The sequence below is a fragment of the Alligator mississippiensis genome, chromosome 1 (genome assembly GCF_030867095.1).
Source record: "Alligator mississippiensis isolate rAllMis1 chromosome 1, rAllMis1, whole genome shotgun sequence".
Classification (NCBI taxonomy): Eukaryota; Metazoa; Chordata; order Crocodylia; family Alligatoridae; genus Alligator; species Alligator mississippiensis.
The window spans coordinates 440,854,460-440,875,170 of NC_081824.1; the positions used below are offsets into that span (position 1 = coordinate 440,854,460).

A 20,711-nucleotide genomic window follows, 5' to 3' on the forward strand; every position below is an offset into this window, starting at 1 on the left:
CCACAAGATTCTCACAAACAAGCTAAGGAAGTACAGTCCATTGGATGAATGAACTGTAAGGTGGATAGAAAACTGGATGGCTCTTCAGCGTCAGAGGGTAATAATCAATGGCTTGATGTCTAGTTGGCAGCCGGTTTCAAGTAGAGTACCCCAGGAGGTGGTCCCATGGTTGGTTTTGTTGAGTATCTTCATGAATGATTTGGAAAATGGGATGACATGCATCCTCAACAAGTTTACAGATGACACCCAGCTGGAGGCAGTAGTAGATACACTGGAGGGTAGGACTAGGATTCAGAGAAACCTCAACAAATTGGAGGACGGGACCAAAAGAAACCTCATGAGGTTCAAAAATGACAAGTACAAAGTCCTGCACTTAGGATGGAAAAATCCCATGCACCAGTACAGAACGGGACCACCTGGTTAAGCAGCAGCTCTACAAAAAAGGGGTTACAGTGGACAATAAGCTGAATGACCCAACGGTGTGCATTGTTGCCAAGAAGGCTAGCAGCACACTGGGCTGCAGTAGTAGGAGCACTGCCAGAAGATTAAGGGAAGTAATTAGTCCCCTCGATTCAGCCCTGGTGAGGCCACATCTGGAGTACTGTGTCCAGTTTTGGGCCTCCAAGTACAGAAAGGATGTAGACATATTGGACAGTCCAGTGGAGGGCAACAAAAATAGTTAGGGTGCTGGTGCACATGACTTCTAAGACGAGACTGAGGGAACTGAGCTTCTTTAGTTTAGAGAAGAGAAGACCAAGGGGGAATTAAACAGCAACCTCCAACTACCTGAAGGGGGGTTCCAAAGAGGATGGAGCTGGACTGTTCTCAGTGGGGGGCAGATGACAGAACAACGAGCAATGGTCTCAAGTTGCAGCAAGAGAAGTTTAGGTTAGATATAAAGAGAAACTTATAGGAGGGTAGTAAAACATTGGAACAAGTTACCCAGAGAGACTGAAGAATCTCCATCCTTGGAGATTTTTAAAGACCTGGGTAAATAAAGCCTTTGACTAGGATGATTTAATTGGGGATGGTCCTGCTTTGAGGAGGAGGTTGGACTAGATGACCTCCTTAAGGCCCTTTCTACCCCAATTTTCTATGATTCTATGAAAACAAAACAGAGAACATGATCAAGCCATGGTGAGCTCCCATCTTGAGTACCGTGAGCAGTTCTGGTCTCCACATATGAAAAAGGATGTAACAGAATGCAAAAAGATATAGGGAAGGGCAATCATAAAGATGAAAAACTTGGAGTGCTGATATACCAGGAGAGACTTCCTTTTCCTTTTTCATGTCCTTGTTTGACAATGTCAAATTTAGCAGAATTTGCAGATTCACTGGAATCTAACAGGGGTGTGCCATGAACACTTCTATTATTGCCTCAAACGTGCAGTCTTTGGGCTTGTAATCATGAAGGGTGTGGATCAAGCAAACAGGGAACTGTTGTTCACCAAATCCCAGCATACTAGAACTATGGGGTGACCTCTGAAATTAGAAGGAGATAGGTTTAAAATTAAAAAGAGAAATAATTTCTTTTACACAATACTAGTTAACTTATGGACTTCATTGCTACAGGAGGTGGAGGAGACAAATAGCACAGCCAGGTTGAGAAAGGGATTAGACAAATTCATGGTGACAGATCTATCAATAGCTGTTAAACAGAGTGATTGGAGACGTCTTCTCAGGCATCTCTAAACCAATAATGGTGGTTGCTGGGAAGGGTAATGAATAGGGAATGGATCACTCTAGGTCTATCCAGCTCAATGCTGTCCCTCCAGCATCCACTTCTGTCACTGTCAGAGATGGGCCTATTTGTTGCTATAGAGGGATTGTGGGCCAGTGCCCACTAAGAAAAGTTATGAGCCTCCCTTAAAAAGGGAAGTAACTAGGAAAGTAACAATTAATTGCTTCGGACAACTAAAAAAATAACAGGGATAGGACAGGATATTGAGCTAAAAGGACCACTGGTCTGACCCAATACAGCACTTCTTATGTACACTGTGGGTACATCAAAAGTTCATTAATGTGCCTTAGATACTGCTCATGTAGTTTAGTACTTACTTAATAAAGTACTAACTGAACCAGTAGGACTGGCACACAGTTATTTTGTGATGCTTACTGCACATTAGCCTAATAACACTGCCTTTAGGCTACTAGCATGGTTTTTAACCACCACACTACTGCACAGTGTTATTAGGCTAATGTACAGTACGTGCCTTGTGTGGATGCGTCCAGTATGAAATAAATCAAACTACATGAATTTAAAATCTACATATTTAATCACATAACTTTTCAGTCATTTGGCTGCCTAAGAATTTTCTGTATGCTATTTTCAAGTATATATTTTGTCATAAGGCATGAAAAGTGCGGATTCCAGTGGTGCACATGCAGAGGACAAGATTGAATGATGTATATTCTGAGGAACATAGGTGATCCTGTACCAGCAAATTCCCAGCCATGCTAAAAATAAATACATAAATAATAAAAACACTTGCACCCTAAGTTGTCACTCCAACTCCTTGTTCTGTTGATTTATATTTATCAGTAACTCAGCCCCCCCCCCCCGCATCCCCCCCAAAAACACTATTTTTACTCTTCTAGATTGATTATACCTAGCATTTCACCTTCTCTGTCCGAGTTCCAGGCTCAAAAGCGCTACTGTTGCCCTTTTGATATCCTTGCTATAGCTAAATGGTCTAGCCTAGCAGCATGACTTGGAAGTAATTACCCTAGATATTAAAGTGGAATTTTAGCTCAGAGCCTAAAGTGACTCACCAGAGGAGTGCTGCATTCCATATGGAACTCTTTATACATTTAGCATTAAACAGACATTGACTAAAGTGCATAAGAGTCTCTGGAGCCAGGTTGAGAATCTAGGCATCCCCTATTTCCCCCTACTTACTGGGATACAGTCATACTTGTTCTTGGTCCTTCTATTCTTCTATTAGTGCCAATTAATTTTGAATTCTCTTGTGCACAGCGGGATATTTGATCTTGAGTTTTTTTCTGCACAATGAACAGCTTCAATAGGAAATTTAGCAAGTGACCCAGCCAAGTCCACTATATAGCAACATAGCTAGGTCACTCTCCTGAATGGTGAGATATGGACTGACTTGTTTTTAAAAACTGGGACTTACAGGTACATAAATCCAGAAGAGGATTTTGGCCTGTGAATTCATTGGACATAAGTGTCTTTTTACAGTGTACAGTAAAGTATATAAACTCCTAAAGTGCCTCTCTTCAGCCCTTCCTATTGGCTATTTTAATTGGTTTTCCACTAAGAAGACTGTCTGGTATTAATCCCACTTTAAGGCACACAATCTTTCCTTACATGTTGTATATAAAATTCAGATCACTAACCGATGGCTGTGAATTGCACTCCAGGAAGCAAATGCCTAAAACTTGTATATAATGAGGCTAGAAGTCCCTTTGTGGCTCTACTCTTTCTTTCTTTAGTTACTTATCATAGGTACAGAATAGTCCCTCCCTATCCTGTCCCCATTGATATCAATGGGAATTGTACAATCAACTTTAATGGGATCTGCATCAGGCTCAATAATTTGCACAACATCATTGAGAAGTTAGATAAACATCTCAGGTATTGACACATGGAAAACATTAATGTTCCCCACATTTTCAACACATCTGGTATTACCAAAGAAAGGTGCTTTTCAAAATATGCAACTTTTTGCTGCTGTCCTAAAACTGAAATATTACATCAATAAAGAGGCAGGAGGGAACCAACCCAACACCCATGTAATTAATCAAAAGGAGCACATTTGCAGGCTCACTGAGTACAAATGCAAATTAAATGCCACAGACTCTCACTAAGGTTTCCACAGTGCAAAGGGACTGTCCAGCTGGCATAAAGCAGGCACTGGTACTTTTGTTGACTCCTCTGACTACAATGTTACCTGCTACGCTCTCCACTTTGGCTGTACCATCCTACATGCAAGGGATTAGGAACATACTAGCATATAGAAGAGGCATGGCATGGGAAGAAAAGAAATCCACAGGCATATTCTGCCTAGGGACATCATGTCAGCAGTGTAAATTGTGCCAGTTGCAGACAGAACAGAATAAGATATCCACAGTCAACTCCCTCTCTCAACCCTCTGCAAAATTTAGCAAAAACATAATATAGGAAAAAAGATTTCAGGGTTATTTTAAACCTAGCATTTCCTCAAAAGGAAAGTAAATATCTTTGGTGTTTATATGTGATATCACTGTTCTCATGTATGTAATGCACAGCATCATGAAATATAATTTTGTGACAATTAAAATATCTTCTATTACTTATACTTTATAATAATATAGCCAAAAGCTGATTTGTGATTTGATTGGGTTTAAAGTTGATTGTGTAAAAAAGAGTTAGGAATATTTTGTGTTTATCCTAGCCTTTTTTTTCTAGTGATTATACATAAACATGAGAGATGCAGTGGGAAGTTGCAGTGAAGAGCCCATAACTCTGCAGTATGCTGCATTGTACTGCAGCAAATCTTTCTCCTCTACATTACAAAATCTCAGGCTGCAACATAAGAACTTCTAACAGTTCTCTGTACATGAGAAGTGAACATACACTTTTGGAAACATTTAAACCATACTGAGGTATAAAATATTCTAAAATGTAATATGCATAGAAAGCCCATATGAACGAAACCATCATTTCTATTAATCTAAGCATTCTGACTCTTTCAAATGAGAGACAATTTTATAAAATAAAATTAGAATCCATTTTAAAGAATCACTTCAGTATTATTATTAACATTTCATAGTGCCCTAATTACCTCTTTAGAACAGCTCCAAAATGGTGGAGGGACATTTGTAAACACACACAAACACATATGCATATGCATACACACACACACACACACACACACACACACACACACACACAAATCTACAATTGATTGATTTTTTTTCAAACTGATTTAATAAATACATCCTGATTTAATTAAGAGATCACAAAATATATCTCATTTAAGAAAAATGTCTTGCCAAAGTCTGTACAGTGACTTACTGATGAAAAGGCTAAAGGAGACTTATAGCTTGTGGTAAAGTAATGACCCAGTGTGGGGATGATTCTTGTTCTACAGCCAGTGTGGCTACAAGGGAGGTATGGAGGAGTCCCTGGTGGGGCACTCGGTCGCTGACCCCAAACTAGACTGCCTGCTACCAAGAGGGCTGAGGATGATGTGAGGAGTTAAGATGAAGCTGAGTGCACTAAGGACAATGACAGGCAGCCCAGCCCAGGGTTGGGGACCCAGAGGCCTGAGGGTGAGCCAAAGCAGCCCAGCCTAGGGTCAGGCATGCTGAAAGGCTGGGGGAACTAAACTGAGGAGGACCAAGTCCATGGCAGTGACATGGAAGCCATAGCAGGCTTAAGCCACCAGGGCTAAAGCCTGGTGGAAGGGGCATGGAAAGAGTACTAAGGCCAGGAGTACTAAGGCCAGGGACCCAGGGAAACAAGGACCGTGCCAGGGCCAAGGGCTTGGAAGGCCAACTGAAGTGTTTGATTGATGGGCCAGAGGGCCCAGTGGACAATTTAAACTAACATCTGCAAGGCATGGGCAAGACTATAGATGTCACAAATAGCCCATAAGGCAACTGGTGCCCTGAGGTGCGTAGAGAGCCAGGAGGGCTATAGTGTAGTGCCTATAGTGTAGGCAAGATGAAACTAGACCGGGATCACTCTGGGGCTCTGGGGGCAGTCTCCCAAAGCCTTATACATAACATTGAAGCATGGCAAGGAAGAAAGGGAAGGTACCCCAAGGAGCTAGAGTGGGGACTGGTGTTGACAAGGGGTATCATGGACGTAGCTGCTGTCACATGCACATTATTAACCATGCACTACAAAATATAAATTACCATTTATTGGTAGGAAGAGACTGTCCACAAAAAAAAAAATTAAAAAAAAAAATTCAGGGAAATATTTTCAGTTGCACCAGTCTCTAGGCAAGTCAAATAAGGCAGCTCCTCTCAGAGCAATATGTAAATCAACTGTGGAAAGATGCATAGGCCTGTGGCACAATACTTTACACTCCATGAACACTCCATTGATGACCTCAATGTAGCTATTCTCAGGCAACAAACCTTTAAAAACCGACTTGAATGGGAAATTGCAGAACAAGAAAACACCCTACAGACTGCATTGTTGTTAAGTATGATTAGGTACCTAGTGAATTCATGGAGGAACTGGGCTGCATGGCAGCTCCTTCAATCTTGCAGGTTCTCCTGTACACCCCCTACCCCTGATTGGCTGAGAGGCCCCAGTGGCCCTGTTGTTTGTTGCTGTGGCCAGCTGGGAGGAGAAAATGGCACAGTTTTCACCTCCTTGCCTATCAGGAGCGAGCAGTGGGTCCCCTCCACCAATTGGCAGGGAGGTGCGCATGGGGGAACCTGCAAGATTAAAGGAGCTGCTATACAGCCCACATTTCACCATGAATTTGATAGGTCCCTAAGTATTATCTAAGCAGGGACTACAGATTCTTATCCAATTACCAGGATTACCTTTTGTGACCCCTTTGTTACTATGGATTCTCCCATCACTACCCTCTCCCCTCTCTTCCTCTGCCTTCCTGCCTCCATTCTTTGCACTGCACTGTGCATGTCTTTTCACAGCATATGATGAAGTGAGCTGCTGCTTATGAAAGCTTATGCTGTATGTATGTGTAGATTAAATTTAATTAGTCTATAAGGTGCAAAGCTATCTTGCCTTCTGCTTGAATTCAGACTGAAACAGCTAATTGTAGTCTACACTGTTCCTGCTTTTCTTTGGAAGAAAGGCAGACATGCTCAAAAATGGCAGCCTTTACACATGTGCTTAGTTTTACTCCAGCAACTGTTGAAAGCACACTTTTGTGCCAATATTCCTGAAAAAGTCCTGGAATTAAAGATGGAAATCCTAAAACTGGTAATAAGTGATGTCTCACAGAAGCTATGTGCTTTGTTTAGATAGGTATGTAACTTCCAGATCTTTTTGTTATAATTATGATAAACTTCTGATATTTTCTACGTCTATCTATCAAAGTATTAATACAGATGCATTAGATTTTTTTTAAAAAAAGAACTATTTAAAAGATAAAATCTATCACATATTAACTAGAATGAAAGAAACCTAGTCATTAGAATAGCCAACCAGTTTTTTTCAAATATTATATCAGTTTGCTTTGAAGTCTTTGAAGTTACCCTCTTCTCCCTGTTATCTGTCCATCCTTTCTGATGACTATCTCCTTCACTAGAAGTTGCGTTTGAATCTAAACAGCAGCCTGTCTTCTTGATTCTGCTTTTTAGAAGAAATATATTTGATGTTTCTACAACCAAAATAGGATATTAAAAATGGGTAGGTTTTGTAATCTTTTTTCAGATACCTAGTGTGTAAAAAGAGCCTTTGAAAACACCTTGAGCAAGAGGTGAACACAAAATCTCTCGTGTGACCCAGCATAAACTATAAATGGTTTAACAATTTTCTCCTAAAGTAACAAACAGTTCAGAAAAAAAGAGAGTGCTATTTCAGCAAGTTATGCTAGTGTTAAAAATCTCTTACATTCTGTAGCTCAGACAATGATGTAACAACTATTTTACAGTTATTTTTAAAAGTTCAGATAGTAAAAAGAAATAATCTTTTTAATAAAGTGATGGAAAATAAATGATCCTGAATTTATATTATAATTATCACATATAAAACTAAAAATAACTTTTCTAAAGTCTGCTTATAAAAAATATTGTACTCACTTTCCTCTAGTAAGGGATAGATTTCTAGCAGAAGTCAATCATTCTGGGAATATTAATGACATTTCAAAAAGTATAATTTATTTCAAATATACATGTTTTAAAAGATACAACGTTGACATCCAAAAAACTCCATCCAAAAAAGATACAACATTGACATCCTCATATTAATTTTACAGATCAGGATAAAATAACACAAAGAGCTAAACCAAGTGCAATTTTGGGAGTATTAGCAGGAGTTTCCCCATCTCCAGAACAGGGGTGCACAACATCCAGTCCACGAGCCAAATGTAGCTCCTGCACCCTGGAATCCAGCCTGTGGGGCTCCCCCCAGGTTGGGAAATTTGGCAGTGGGGAGTGTTGAGGATGGCTGCAATAGAGCCGTGGACAGTGCCTACCCAACATCTTCATAGAATTGTATAAGTAGGGTCGGAAGGGACCTTGTAGATCTTCAAGTCCGACCCCCTGCCTGGGCAGGAAGAAAACTGGGTTCAAATGACCCCAGCCAGGTAGGCATCAAGCCGCTTTTTAAAGACCCCCAGGGTAGGAGCCAGCACCACTTCCCTAGGAAGTTGGTTCCAGATCCTAGATGCCCTAACTGTGAAGTAGTTCTTACGGATGTCTAATCTAAACCTACTCTCCAACAACTTGTGGCCATTATTCCTTGTTATCCCGGGGGGGGGGGGGTGCTAGGGGAAACAAGGTCTCCCTCAAACCCTTCTGGTCTCCCCTTAGTGAGTATATAGATGGTCACCAGGTCCCCCCCTCAGCCTTCTCTTGTGAAGGCTGAACAGGTTCAGGTCCCATAGCCTCTCATTGTAGGGTCTGTCCTGCTGTCCCCGGATCATCTTACTTCAGTGAGCCATTGGTGAACTGGCTAGCATCATCACTGCAAATCCCAATGTTACTCTCTCGCCTGTCATGTCTTGATGTATGTTTTTGTTAATGGGAATTGGATGTTGGATACTACTGCACATAAAGGGTGGCAAGGGGGCCAGAAAACCCTCTTGGCTGAACAGGGAAATCCAGGAAAGCCTAGGGAAGAAAAAAGAGGAATACAGGCTGTGGAAGCAGGGAGTAGCCACCAAGTGGGAATATACTTATTTGGCTCGCGCTTGGAGGGAGTTAGTAAGAAAGGCCAAAACAGCAGGGGAACTCAGGATGGCAACAAAAATTAAGGACAACAAAAAGTCCTTTTTTCAGGTACAAAGGGAGCAAAAAGAGGGCTCAGGGTAACACAGGGCCCCTATAGGACAGGGTAGGGCAGTTAGTGACAGAAAGGAGGGACAAAGCTGAGCTCTTCAATGAGTTTTTTGCATTAGTATTCCTGAACACAGATAAAGACATCGCCAAACTGGACTACAGACAGGTACAGGGGGACACCGGCCCACCAACAGTTAGTGTCTGCCTAGTGAAGGGGCACTTGGAAGGGCTCAGTGTGTTCAAGTCAGCAGGCTCAGATGATCTTCATCCAAGGGCGCTGAAGGAATTGGCCGGTGTCACAGCCGAACCACTGACAAAACTGTTGGAGTGCTCATGGTACTGTGGGCAGGTTCCAGGGAACTGGAAAAGGGCCAATGTAGTCTCTATTTTCAAAAAGGGGAAGGAGGATCTAGGTAACTATAGACTGGTTAGTCTCACCTCTATCCTTGGGAAAACCTTTGAAAAAATTATTAAGGAGCACATTTGTGTAAGTCCAGCAGGAAAAGTAATGCTGAAGGGCAACTATCATGGATTCATAGCAGGTAGAGCCTGCCTGACAAACCTTGTTTCTTTTTACGACCAGGTCACAAACTGCTTAGATGCAGAAGTCGAGGTGGATGCCACATACTTGGATTTAAAAAAAGTCTTTGATGTGGTGTCACATCCCATTCTCATAAAACAACTGAGCAGCTGTGACTTAATTGATTACATGGTCAGATGGGTGGCAAATTGGCTAATGGGACACTGCCAGAGAGTGGTGGTGGATGGGTCGATATTGACCTGGAAGGATGTGGGCAGTGGTGTCCCCCAGGGCTCAGTTCTTGGCAAGTACTGTTCAACACCTTCATCGGTGATTTGCACACTGTCCAAATTCATGGATGACACCAAATTATGACACTGGAGAGCTAGGAATGGATTCAGGTGGATTTGGACAAGCTGGAAAAGTGGGCAGAACAAAATAGGATGCAGTTTAACAAGGATAAGTACCTAGGGAGAAGGAATCACCAACACACATACAGATTGAGAGATGACTTCCTAAGCAGCAGTGGCAGAAAGGGATCTCAGAGTTATAGTTGATTCAAAGATGAACATGAGTTGACAATGTGACGAAATGATCAGTAGAGCTAAACGCACTCTATCATGTATTAATAGACACATCACAAAAAGGTCTAGGCAGGTGATACTTCCCTTCTATGCAGCACTGATAAGGCTGCAGCTGGAGTATTGTGTTCAGTTTTGGGCGCTGCGCTTCAAAAGGGATGTGGATAATCTTGAAAGGGTCCAGAGGAGGGGCCACTCGTATGATTAGTGGGCTGCAGGATAGGTCCTACGAGGAGAGGTTGAGGGACTTGGATCTCTTCAGCCTCTGTAAGAGAAGGCTGACAAGGGATTTAGTGGCCATCTACAAATTTGTCAGTGGAGGGGTAGCAAGGAATAGGAGATACTCTGTTTACCAAGGTACCCCTTGTAGTAACTGGAAACAATGGCTACAAACTGTCAGACAGAAGATTAAGACTAGACATTAGGAAGAAATTCTTTATGGTAAGGATTACCAAAATCTGGAATGGGTTTCTAAATTAAGTGGTGCTCTCCCCTATCTTGGAGATCTTTAAGAAGAGACTGGACAAGCACCTGGCTGGAGTCACTTGACCCCAGCACTCTTTTCTGCCCAGGGCAGAGGAGTTGGACTTGACGATCTGCTGAGGTCCCTTCTGGCCTTGAAAATCTATGAAATCTATTAAATCTATGGGCTTAGTGACAGTTCTGCTAGGTCCTTCTGAAGAGCTTTCTTTGTGGGCCTCTGCCTCCCCTTACACCCTAGCCTTACAGCATCCCAGTAGATGCCCAATGGGCTCAGGATCCTGTAGCCTTTAAGTGACCAGCCACTGAATGATGGATTACTGAAAGAGCACCTAGGAGTGCACCTACAGTTATTCAGGTATCCTAAGGCCCTCGTAACTTAATAACTCATTGGGTCATACGTTTCTAAAATCCAGATGAGTCTTCATCCAGTCCATGAGACAGGACCCTGTGACAACTCATTCCAGGCCCTCTTGTTCACCTCATCTCTGTTGATCCCCTTTAGGATATCATCACAAAAACATAGTCTAACAATCAAGCTGAGAGTCAATGCCTTACAGGCTCTCAGAGCAACTAAAGTCGTCCCATGCCCCACCCCTAACAGGAGTCCCTTAAGGCTACATCCACAAATCCAAAACAAAAAAAAAAGGAAAAGAAAGAAATGAAAAGGAACTCCCTGGCACCTGGATCATAGTCGACTAAGATGAGCCTTGAGGCTGCACTCAATTAATGGCCAAGAGGATCATTTGATTCTTGCCCTGACCTTTCTACCCAGGGTCAAGACTGCTGGTATCCTCACTGGGGAGAAGCTTTTCTTCCAGCCACTTTCTCTGGCACCAAATGAAAGGACCACACAGTTCCCAACATAAATAAACATCCACAGAAGAAGAAAGAACAACTCAGGAAACTGAGGGGCAATGACCCTTGCAATTCACAGACCCTTCAGTGCAGGTTCCATCCCTTTAAGCTTTTCTAGGCTGTCCTGGAGCAGTGCCTTGCCTCGGTGCTTACTTGTACTCAATAGTGGTCCTCCAACCACTCTGGCCAGTATGCCTGCCTCCCTTGTCTACTGCTGGGTGTGGGACGCTTTCTGCAGGGAAAGCCTCCAGTATCTTCTTCATCTGCCTGTCCCAGTCCTTCCCCAGTTGCTCCTCCCCAGGGCTGGAAGTACTGCTTGGCATGTTCCCTCCACCAATCTGCAGGAAGCACACACTGTAAAAATGAGCAATGTGCCCCACATTCTGGCCAGGCTTCTCTCTGCTCCTGATGGGGTACGTATTCCCTGTTCTAGTTTCTCAGGGCTTTTCTCCCACCCCACTCTCTTCCTCTCACATGGAGCAGTGGTAGTACTGCCACCCCTCCCCACTGCCAAAATACTGAGCTCTGTGGGGTAGGCCGGAGCTGGGCCATGACACCCCTTCCCTCTAGGCTACCAGGTCAGGGTCAGACTTCACGTCCTTCTTCCAGCGGGACTTGGCCATGTTCCCTCTCCCATTCCTGTGGGGCTACGTCACAACCCCTTCCTCCTGTGGAGCTGGGCCATGCCCCCTCTTCCTCCCTTCCCCAACCCCCACAGGGCTGGACCATGTCCCCTTCCCTCCACTTGGCCAGGCTGGGGCCAGACCCTGCCCCTTCCACCTGTGGGGCTGGCTCAGGGCTAGGTCACGGTCCCTCCCCCCCCCCTCCATGGGGCCAGGTGGGGCTGACCCAAACCCCCTTCCACCACAGAGCTGGATCGGAGCCAGGCCATGTCCGTTTCCCATCTCCCCCCCCCCCCCCCCATACCAGCCTGATGGAGCCTTACTGAATCCAGCCCACAGATGGATTGGGCCCTTCCCATGAGGCCCATCAGCCAAAAATGTTGAGCAACGCTGCACCAGACTAAGCACTTTTCATCTACCTACTGAAGTCCTTTTACACAGTTTCATTCCATACAGCATGCCAACAATAATAAAATAACCTTTTAAAAATATGCACAAGTTTGGTCTTTGATAAACTGGAGAAATTGTCCAAAATCAATTGCGTGTAATTTAACAAGGATAAGTGCAGTGTCTTTCTTATAGGACAAAAAAAATTACATGCACAAAATACAACCAGGAGAAGGACTGGCTAGGCTGAAATACTACAGGAAAGGATCTAGGAGTTAAAATAAACTGTAAACTGAATATGAGCCGAGCCAACAGTGTGCTCTTATTGCAAGAATAGCTAGTAGCATACTGGGTTGTAAGGGAAGTAATTCTGTTGACATGCACTGGTCCTTACCTAAAGTACTGTGTTCAGTTTGGGGCCCCACTTTTCAGGAAAGATGAGGAAAAAGTCTAACATAGAGCAACAAAAATGATACAAAGCTTGGGAAAAAGCCTTCTGGGAAGGCAGAAAGAACTAGGATTATTCAGTCTAGAGAAAATATGACTGAGGGGAGTTTTCATAATAGTTTTCAAATACCTGAGCAATGGTCTTAAATGCAGCAGGGGGAAATTTAGGCTGGATATTAGGAAGAGTTTTCTCACTATGAGAAAGTTAAGTATTGGAACAGACTACCAAGAGAGGCTGTGGAATAATCTCCATCTTTGGATGTTTTTACAACCAGGTTAGACAGACACTTGGCTGCAATGTTTCAGTCAAAAACAATCCTGCCTTGAGCAGGAGATTAGACTACATAACCTCCTGAATTCCCTTCCAAACTTACCGTTCTATGATTAAACACATCCCCATGTCTCTAGATTTTAAGACCAGGGAGGACTAGGTTAACGCCCTACAAAATAAAGGCCATTGACCATAAAGTAATTCCTGCATAAATCCTAAGTCTAGAATAGATCTCAAGAATAATCTATCCCAGTCCTTGCACAAAGGCATGTGATTCCTGAGCCATCCTAAAGACAGTCTCTTCTTAGAAATCTTCTGAAATGAGAGTCTGCAATAACTTTTGGCAGTTTGTTTCACTGCCCCTCACTTCGGAAAATAAAGAAGTTTTTTCCTAAGATTTGATCTAAATGTACTTTGCTGTAGTTTATACCCACTGCTCTGTATCCTACCCTCCATGGCAGTGATAGCAATATTTCTCTATTTTCCTTATGGCAGCCTTTAAAATATTTGAAAACTGTTATCATGCCCCTTTATTTTCCTTTTCACTAAACTAAATACACATAATTCCTTCAACCTTTCTTCATGCAGCTTGCTTTCCAACCCCTCTATTATCCTTGCAGCTATCACTTCACATTAAATCTATAACTTCTAGTAGAGCTAAAGCATATCCTTCATAAATATCCAAACATGATTTAAAGACTTCAAGGTACAGAGAATTCACATCCTGAGACAAAAATGTCATGGTTACTTGCTCTCATTGTTTAAAATGTGCCTTACCTCTATTCTGAATTTTTTAGCTTCATCATCCAGCTATCAGAATGTGTTATGTCCTCCACTACCAGAAAACTTCTTCCCATCTTTCAGTATAAACAGTGATCATGTCACCTCTTAAGCTTTTTTTGGATAAACTGCAATGAGTTTCCTTAGTCTCTGTCACAAAGTCATCTCAAAATGAAGAATATTTGGGGGCATGTGTGGAATATCATGCATAGGTTTCCTGAATTACATTTAATAATAAAATAGGCAGTTTCTGCTTATTAAAGCTAATGGTAAGCTATGTTTAGGTTTGCTACATAGTGTGTAGTCTCTCTTGGTAACTATGGTTTGTATGGACTATGTTATTTGCTGTGAATGTGTTTTTATAGTGTGACCATTAAGTTAAGTAGTACTCTCTGAACAATGAGAGTCACAGTTACGAACGAATCAAAGCCTAGATAGCCGAGAAGAGCAATCCTTGAGAATTCGCATCTGGAATGACATATTAAGAACGAAAACGAGCTCAGGCAAATGGACCACAGACCTCCCATGAATTTACATTTTCCATGCTAACATCTAGAAACAGTTGAATCAGAGACTTGTATATTTCACAATGAGGTGAACAAATGAAAGATTATGACTCACTTGTGTACCTGATAACCAAGGATACGGGAATAGCAATCTTTATGTCTGATATCTCATAGTTATAATTCAACCAAGGATCACAGCTGACCAACTGATTGGATACCAACCAGTGAAAGTAGGTTATATGCTTACTATTCACATACTTCCTGAGAATTCAATGGAAGAATGCAAACAGCCACACAAAACAGAATACTTAAGATGTCCCATTACGAATGTTGTCTAAAGATACCCAGAACATTGAGGTGACTTAGCCCGCTGCTGGCCTACCCGTGCACTGCGGGTTGGTAAGTTGCTGCTAGGAAACTGACAAGGGAAGTTGCATTTTGACAGTAAAAATGCAGGGGTAGGATCATACATACATTTTCTGTTTTATTTCATATCTGTTTGCCTCAACATTTTGTCTTTGTTCTTATTATTTCTCAGGTTTTATATAAAACCTTTTGGCTCTTATTTTATCTTACTCATTGCCAGTGGTAAGTGTCGTCCCAAAATATTTGACCAAACAGGTGGGTTTATCCTCTGGGTGAGAAGACCTATAATTTCTAAGCATGAGCTAGATAAAAATTGTGATTCTTTATCTGGCAAAATCTCTTCTGCTAAGTGGGATTAAAGCCTGAGCAAAGACTAATGCTAATCATCGATTAAATCATACATATACTCTGTGGGCATGTGTTGTTGAAGGTTTAGAGTGTTTTGTCATTTCAATGTGTAACCTGTCATCCAGATTTGTTGAAACTGTTACAAAAAGCAATGAAAATACAAACTAAGGGATAAAGATTGCTCCTAATGATTTTGTTGACACTACTGAACAGATTCCACTTGCAAGTTGAAACAAACTTGGTCTTTGAGATGAAGGTTAGCAGAAATTACAAACAACAAATCTGAATGAACATAAGGAGGGTTAATTCATTAATTAATTTCTCCCTGCATACCAGCATTTCCTCCTTTCCATCCAGGTACTTGGACCCATCATTAAAGCTCAACTCAGCTAGAAATACAAACACACAATCACTGCAGCAAACTGGTCCAACAAACCACAACATGGTGCTAATTATCATTCACATGCTATAATATTCCATACCATACTCTAGATTCTCTGGAAAAAAGGAGTTATCCTGGAAAACCTGCTAGCCCTGCTGGGAATTACAGGTTCATTAACAATACCTTATTGTCAACTGTCACAAGCAGATGATAAATCTGATAAAATGGGTGGGGGTTTTCTGCACCTGCCACAATGGTCACCTACCAATTTTTCTACAAATACACATCTTGTAAATTTGGGTGCTTACATGATTTACTAGAAATGTGAGTGAGTTCAGAGTGACCTAGACAAATTGGAGGATTGGGCCAAAAGAAATCTCCTGAGGTTCAACAAGGTCAAGTGCAAAATCCTGCACTTAGGACAGAAAAATCCTATGCACCGCTACAGCCTGGGGACTGACTGGCTAAGCAGCAGCTCTGCAATAAAGGACCTGGGGGTTACAGTGGACCTGGGGGTCACAATAAGCTGGATATGAGTCAGAAGTGTACCCTTGTTGCCAAGAAGGGTAATGGTATACTAGGCTGCATTAGTAGGAGTGTTGCCAGCAGATCAAGGGAAGTAATTATACCATTCTATTCAGCACTGGTGAGCCCATATCTGGAGAACTGTGTCCAGTTTTGCCACGCCCCGCCCCCCCACCTAATTGAAGAGAGTACAGAGGAGAGCAACAAAAATGGTGAGCAGGAAGGGGCACATGACTTATGAGGAGAGGCTAAGGGAACTAGGTTTATTTAATTTGGAGAAGACTGAGGGTGGATTTGATAGAAGCCTTTAACTACCTGAAGGGTGGTTCTAAAGAGGATGGAGCTACACTGTTCTCAGTGGTGACAGATGACAGAACAAGGTGCAATGGTCTTAAGTAGTATCAAGGGAGGTTTAGGTTGGATAATAGGAAAAACTCTGTCACTAGGAGAGTGGTGAAGCACTGGAACAAGTTACCCAGAGATGTGGTGGACTCTCCATCTTTGGAGGTTTTAAAGGCCTGGCTTGACAGCCCTGGCTCGAACGATCTATTTGGGGGTGGTTCTGCTTTGAGGAGAGGGTTGGACTAGATGACCTTCTGAGGTCCCTTTCAACCCTCATTTTCTATGATTCTATGAAGTCACTGTGCACAGTCTAGAGGGCCAGCTACCTGTGGCACCTGACTGCTGAACTGGATGCTATAGCCTTGGCTGAAAATCTCACAGATCTTGCAAATTTTCAAAACAAGTTGTGATCACAGACATTCTGAGAATAGCTTAGAAAAATCTCTAAATGCCCCCTTGCAACAGCCCCCACTCATCTGTCAATTGTATTTTGAGAAAAAGACCCTTGTGTATAAAACAGAAATTTCCGTTGATATTACTGGCATATGCTTTTTGGTATCTGTCATGATATTCTTTCGCTCTTGCATCTTAGAGTAGCTACATGCTTGCCTGTTTATATGCTTTCTCTTGTCATAGTATTTGCATTCATCCCTCACTACATCTTCAAAAGAACAAACAACAGAATAGCTGTCTCAGGCCTGTATTTTCCTGGCAGGCATTTGCCCATGAGCTTCTTATCTATTATACCATCTATTTAGATCTGTATAGTAAAAACCATTTTCTTAGTGTCAAATCTGGAAAGAGAAGAAAAACAAAAGAACAAAAACCAAAAAAATGCTGCTTTTCAGTCTTGTCATGCTTACAGAGAAAACTCTCCCTCATCTCAGTATAGGACAGGGGTTGGCAACATTTTTGGACGGAGTGTGAAAAACACCACAATCTCGAATTATGCCAGAGGCAGATGGTGGGAGAACCACGAGGGACCCGATCCATGTTGCTGGCGGTGGATGCATGTGCATCTCTAGGACAGTGGAGGAAGGGCCAGGGCTGCACTGCCTGGGGCCCTTCCCTGCCATGCATCCCAAGGCGTGCATGCAGCTACCACCGGCCACAGAGCCCGGGCTGCTTGCAGGAGGCAGTGGACAGGCAGGGGGACAGCTGAGCCAGAGTAAGCAGGACAAAGACCGGGAGCCACACAGGCCTTGGGAGAAATAGGCCTGAGAATGGGCAGGTGAAGCCATAAGCCTGGGGAGGCAGGCCTTGGTAAAGAGAGGCCTGGGTGGCAAGGTAGGGGCCCGAGAAAAGGGCCAAATGGGAAAGCCAGTCCAGAGGGACGACAGGTCCAGTTGGGGGGGGGGGGGGGGGCCAAGAATGGAACCAGAGGATCCAGGAGCCCGGAGGCGGGGGGGAGAGGGAAGGGCTGAAAGCAGGACTAGGGGGTCGAGGAGTCCAGTGGGAGTGGGGGGGGGGAGGTCGAGAGTGGGACCAGAGGGTCCAGGGGCCCAGAGAAGGGCCTGAGAGTAGGACCAGAGGGTCCAGGAGCCCAACAAGGGGATTGAGAATGTTGAATAAGCACCACTGAGTGATAACACTGCAAGGCCTGGGGATGGTCTAGGGGCAGATGGAGCCATGCAATTAGGCCTTAAGGCAATGACCATGGGCACCTGGTGGTCATGAGAAGGATATCAGGTTTGGGAATCCCTGGGACACCTCCCTTATCTGAAGAGAGATACAGTAAGGCACGGCAGGAGAATGAAGGGGTGACTGTCCAACGAGAGCAAAATGGATAAGGGCTGAGCGGACTCCAGGGGCTTTATGGCCACCCTTGGAGAGAACCCCACTACACTTACTCACATGGAGAACACTACTTAGGATTTTCCCCAGTGTTTAAGGAATAGCTCTGTTATTGTCTAAGCAGGGGTACAGGAATCTTGGACAGCAAATGCTGCTCCAGCAGATCTGGGTGGCTGAAATTAGTGGAAGATTCAAAAGAGACTGAGACTGGCCAGAAAGCAGAAATATTATAAATTACTTGCTATTGCCCACAACTTTAATAAAAGTAAAGTTGGTAAAGGAAACGGCAGAAAGCAAAGCAAATTACCAATAGGCAGAAGTGTTAGTGGCAAACTATGGTGTGGTCAGAACTGGGCATGCTGAACTGCTGCTTCTAAAATAGCCAAAAGATAGGTAATAAGCTATACCTCCCAGAATTGTCACGGCCCCTCTCCCCATGCAGGTAAAGGCACAATGGAATCTTATGTGTGATCCACACAATCGTGCCTTCTGCCATGCCACATCATGGCTGATATGATCGCCCAGCCTGAGGGGTGCATGAAACCCAGCTGGGTCCTGGTACCAGGAGACATAGTGCTAGGACCCAGCATCTGCAGCTGCTAGGGCTAAGTCCCCTTAGTTGCAGGACTCCCAGCCCCAGCTAGACATGGTGCACCAATGCAGTTGGGAACCTCATCAGCTGAGGGGGCTCCCAGCCATGAGTGAGACTCTACTACGTGTGCAAACTAAAGCTTGATAGCAACCAGCTATAAAGTTAGAACACATTTTTAAGGTCTTACTTTATAGCTGGTTGGAGCTTTTTATGGCATGATAGGTACTCTGCACATGTAGCTATTCTCAACACAGTTGTGCAATTAACCAGCTAATTGCACAACACATGTAATGTATAGAGGGAGCCTAGAATAGCTGAAAAGTAGGGAACAGACTGTACACCTCATATAATTGTGGGAAATATAGGCTACAGAAAACCTGAAACATTAGAAGCCCATCACCAGATGTTACTTGCTCTCAGCAAACGGCATGTTTACAATAATGGAAATATAAGGAAATGTTTCAATTTTTAATAAATCAAAAAAATTCCCACAGCACAACAAACTTGGAAACATAAGATGTTGGAAGAGTACTTGCAATAACTCAGAGTAAAATTTATATCATTGATAAAAAACAGCTAATTACAGAGATGCTTTTGTAATTTCTTTTTCCATTCAGAAATTCTAACAGACACTACACAGAAACATTCAATATTTGACAGGAAAGAGGAACTGAATATGTGCCAATCTTGCCTAATTTTATTTTTTAAACCATATTTATGAATAGATATGTGGTCTCTGTTGGTAAGTACTAAGATTTCTTAGCCACCAAGCACTGTAGCATTTAAAAAAAACAAATCAAACAAAACACCTTACCTGGGAACTGATCATGCGTTGAGATGAGCGTGCAATATTGGCAGGCAGGCCAAAAAAATCAGGTTTATCATCTTCTGGAAGGCTTTCAATAGTATCACGGTAATCCTACATAAAAAGGAGGATACAGGCAATTGTAGAATTTCTTTGTACAATCACAGCTTGTGAAAGTAACAGTCTATGCTGAAAGGAATTCTAGCATTCCATTTTTCAAATCTGAATTCTGATCTGGTAGTATTTAAAACCACTTTAATAGCAGCATTTTGTGGACATCTAAAACTGGCATTAATTATGGAACAATGACTCAAGGATGTGAAGATGTGACATTTTATTGTCAAGTTTATAAGGAAACAGTGTGGTGAAGTAAAAAAGAAATCTCTAATTATTTCAATATACAGTAGACAAACAGCAGGTTTAGCCTGATAGATTCCCTAAGTTCAGGAAAAACTTTCACTTTGACCTAAACAATAAGTATAATTATTCCACTATACAGCCTCTTATTGTAGAGTAATTACTACGCTTCAACTGAAAAGTGTAGAAGTTAGGTTAACATTAATAGTCATATAGGATAGTAATGTTGATAGTAACATGACATAAAACGTTTTCACTATTTGGAATTAGAAAGCATGAGTCACTTTCTTCTGCATAGGTGCAATCCACTGAACACTACTAGCTTCGAATTACATTTAAATATTTGTAATCAAAATATATCATTAAAAGATACAACCACATGGTGGTGTGGGGGGCAGAGAGCTGTGTGCGTAGCTAGGATTAGAGGTATTAGAAGCATTCTTCTGATCCAAGACATAAGAAGTAGGGGTGCACTGACAGAGATTTTGGGGGCCGATACCAATAGCTGGTATTTAAGGAGGCATATCGGCCAATATTGCTCTGATTTCTGATACAGCTGAGTGCAACTGGTAAGTCTGTTGTGGGGGAAGGGGAAGAGAAAGGGCATGGGGGGGCAGATCAACACCCCCCCACAGTGAGAGAGGGAGGGGGCAGGGGCAGGTCTGCCCAGCTGATATCAGACTGATGTATCGATGCACCTCTAATAAGAAGTCATAGTGGATTGGGACAGAAGGAACATCATAATGTAGGATTGCCCTTTATTGCTGCCCTAAAAGCATACATTCTAAATGTGTAGAGGCCTGACTTCATCTGATA

At 42.8% G+C, this 20,711-nt stretch overlaps 1 protein-coding gene across 1 annotated transcript in view; it reads right to left on the reverse strand.

The window, feature by feature from the left end:
- Window positions 1-20,711, reverse strand: part of DYNC2H1 (dynein cytoplasmic 2 heavy chain 1) — a 430,672-nt gene that overhangs the window by 160,663 nt on the left and 249,298 nt on the right. Inside the window, exon 82 of the mRNA XM_006271584.4 lies at window positions 19,548-19,652. Within this exon, the coding sequence (XP_006271646.1) occupies window positions 19,548-19,652 (105 nt within the window). The remainder of the gene's footprint in view (window positions 1-19,547; window positions 19,653-20,711) is intronic.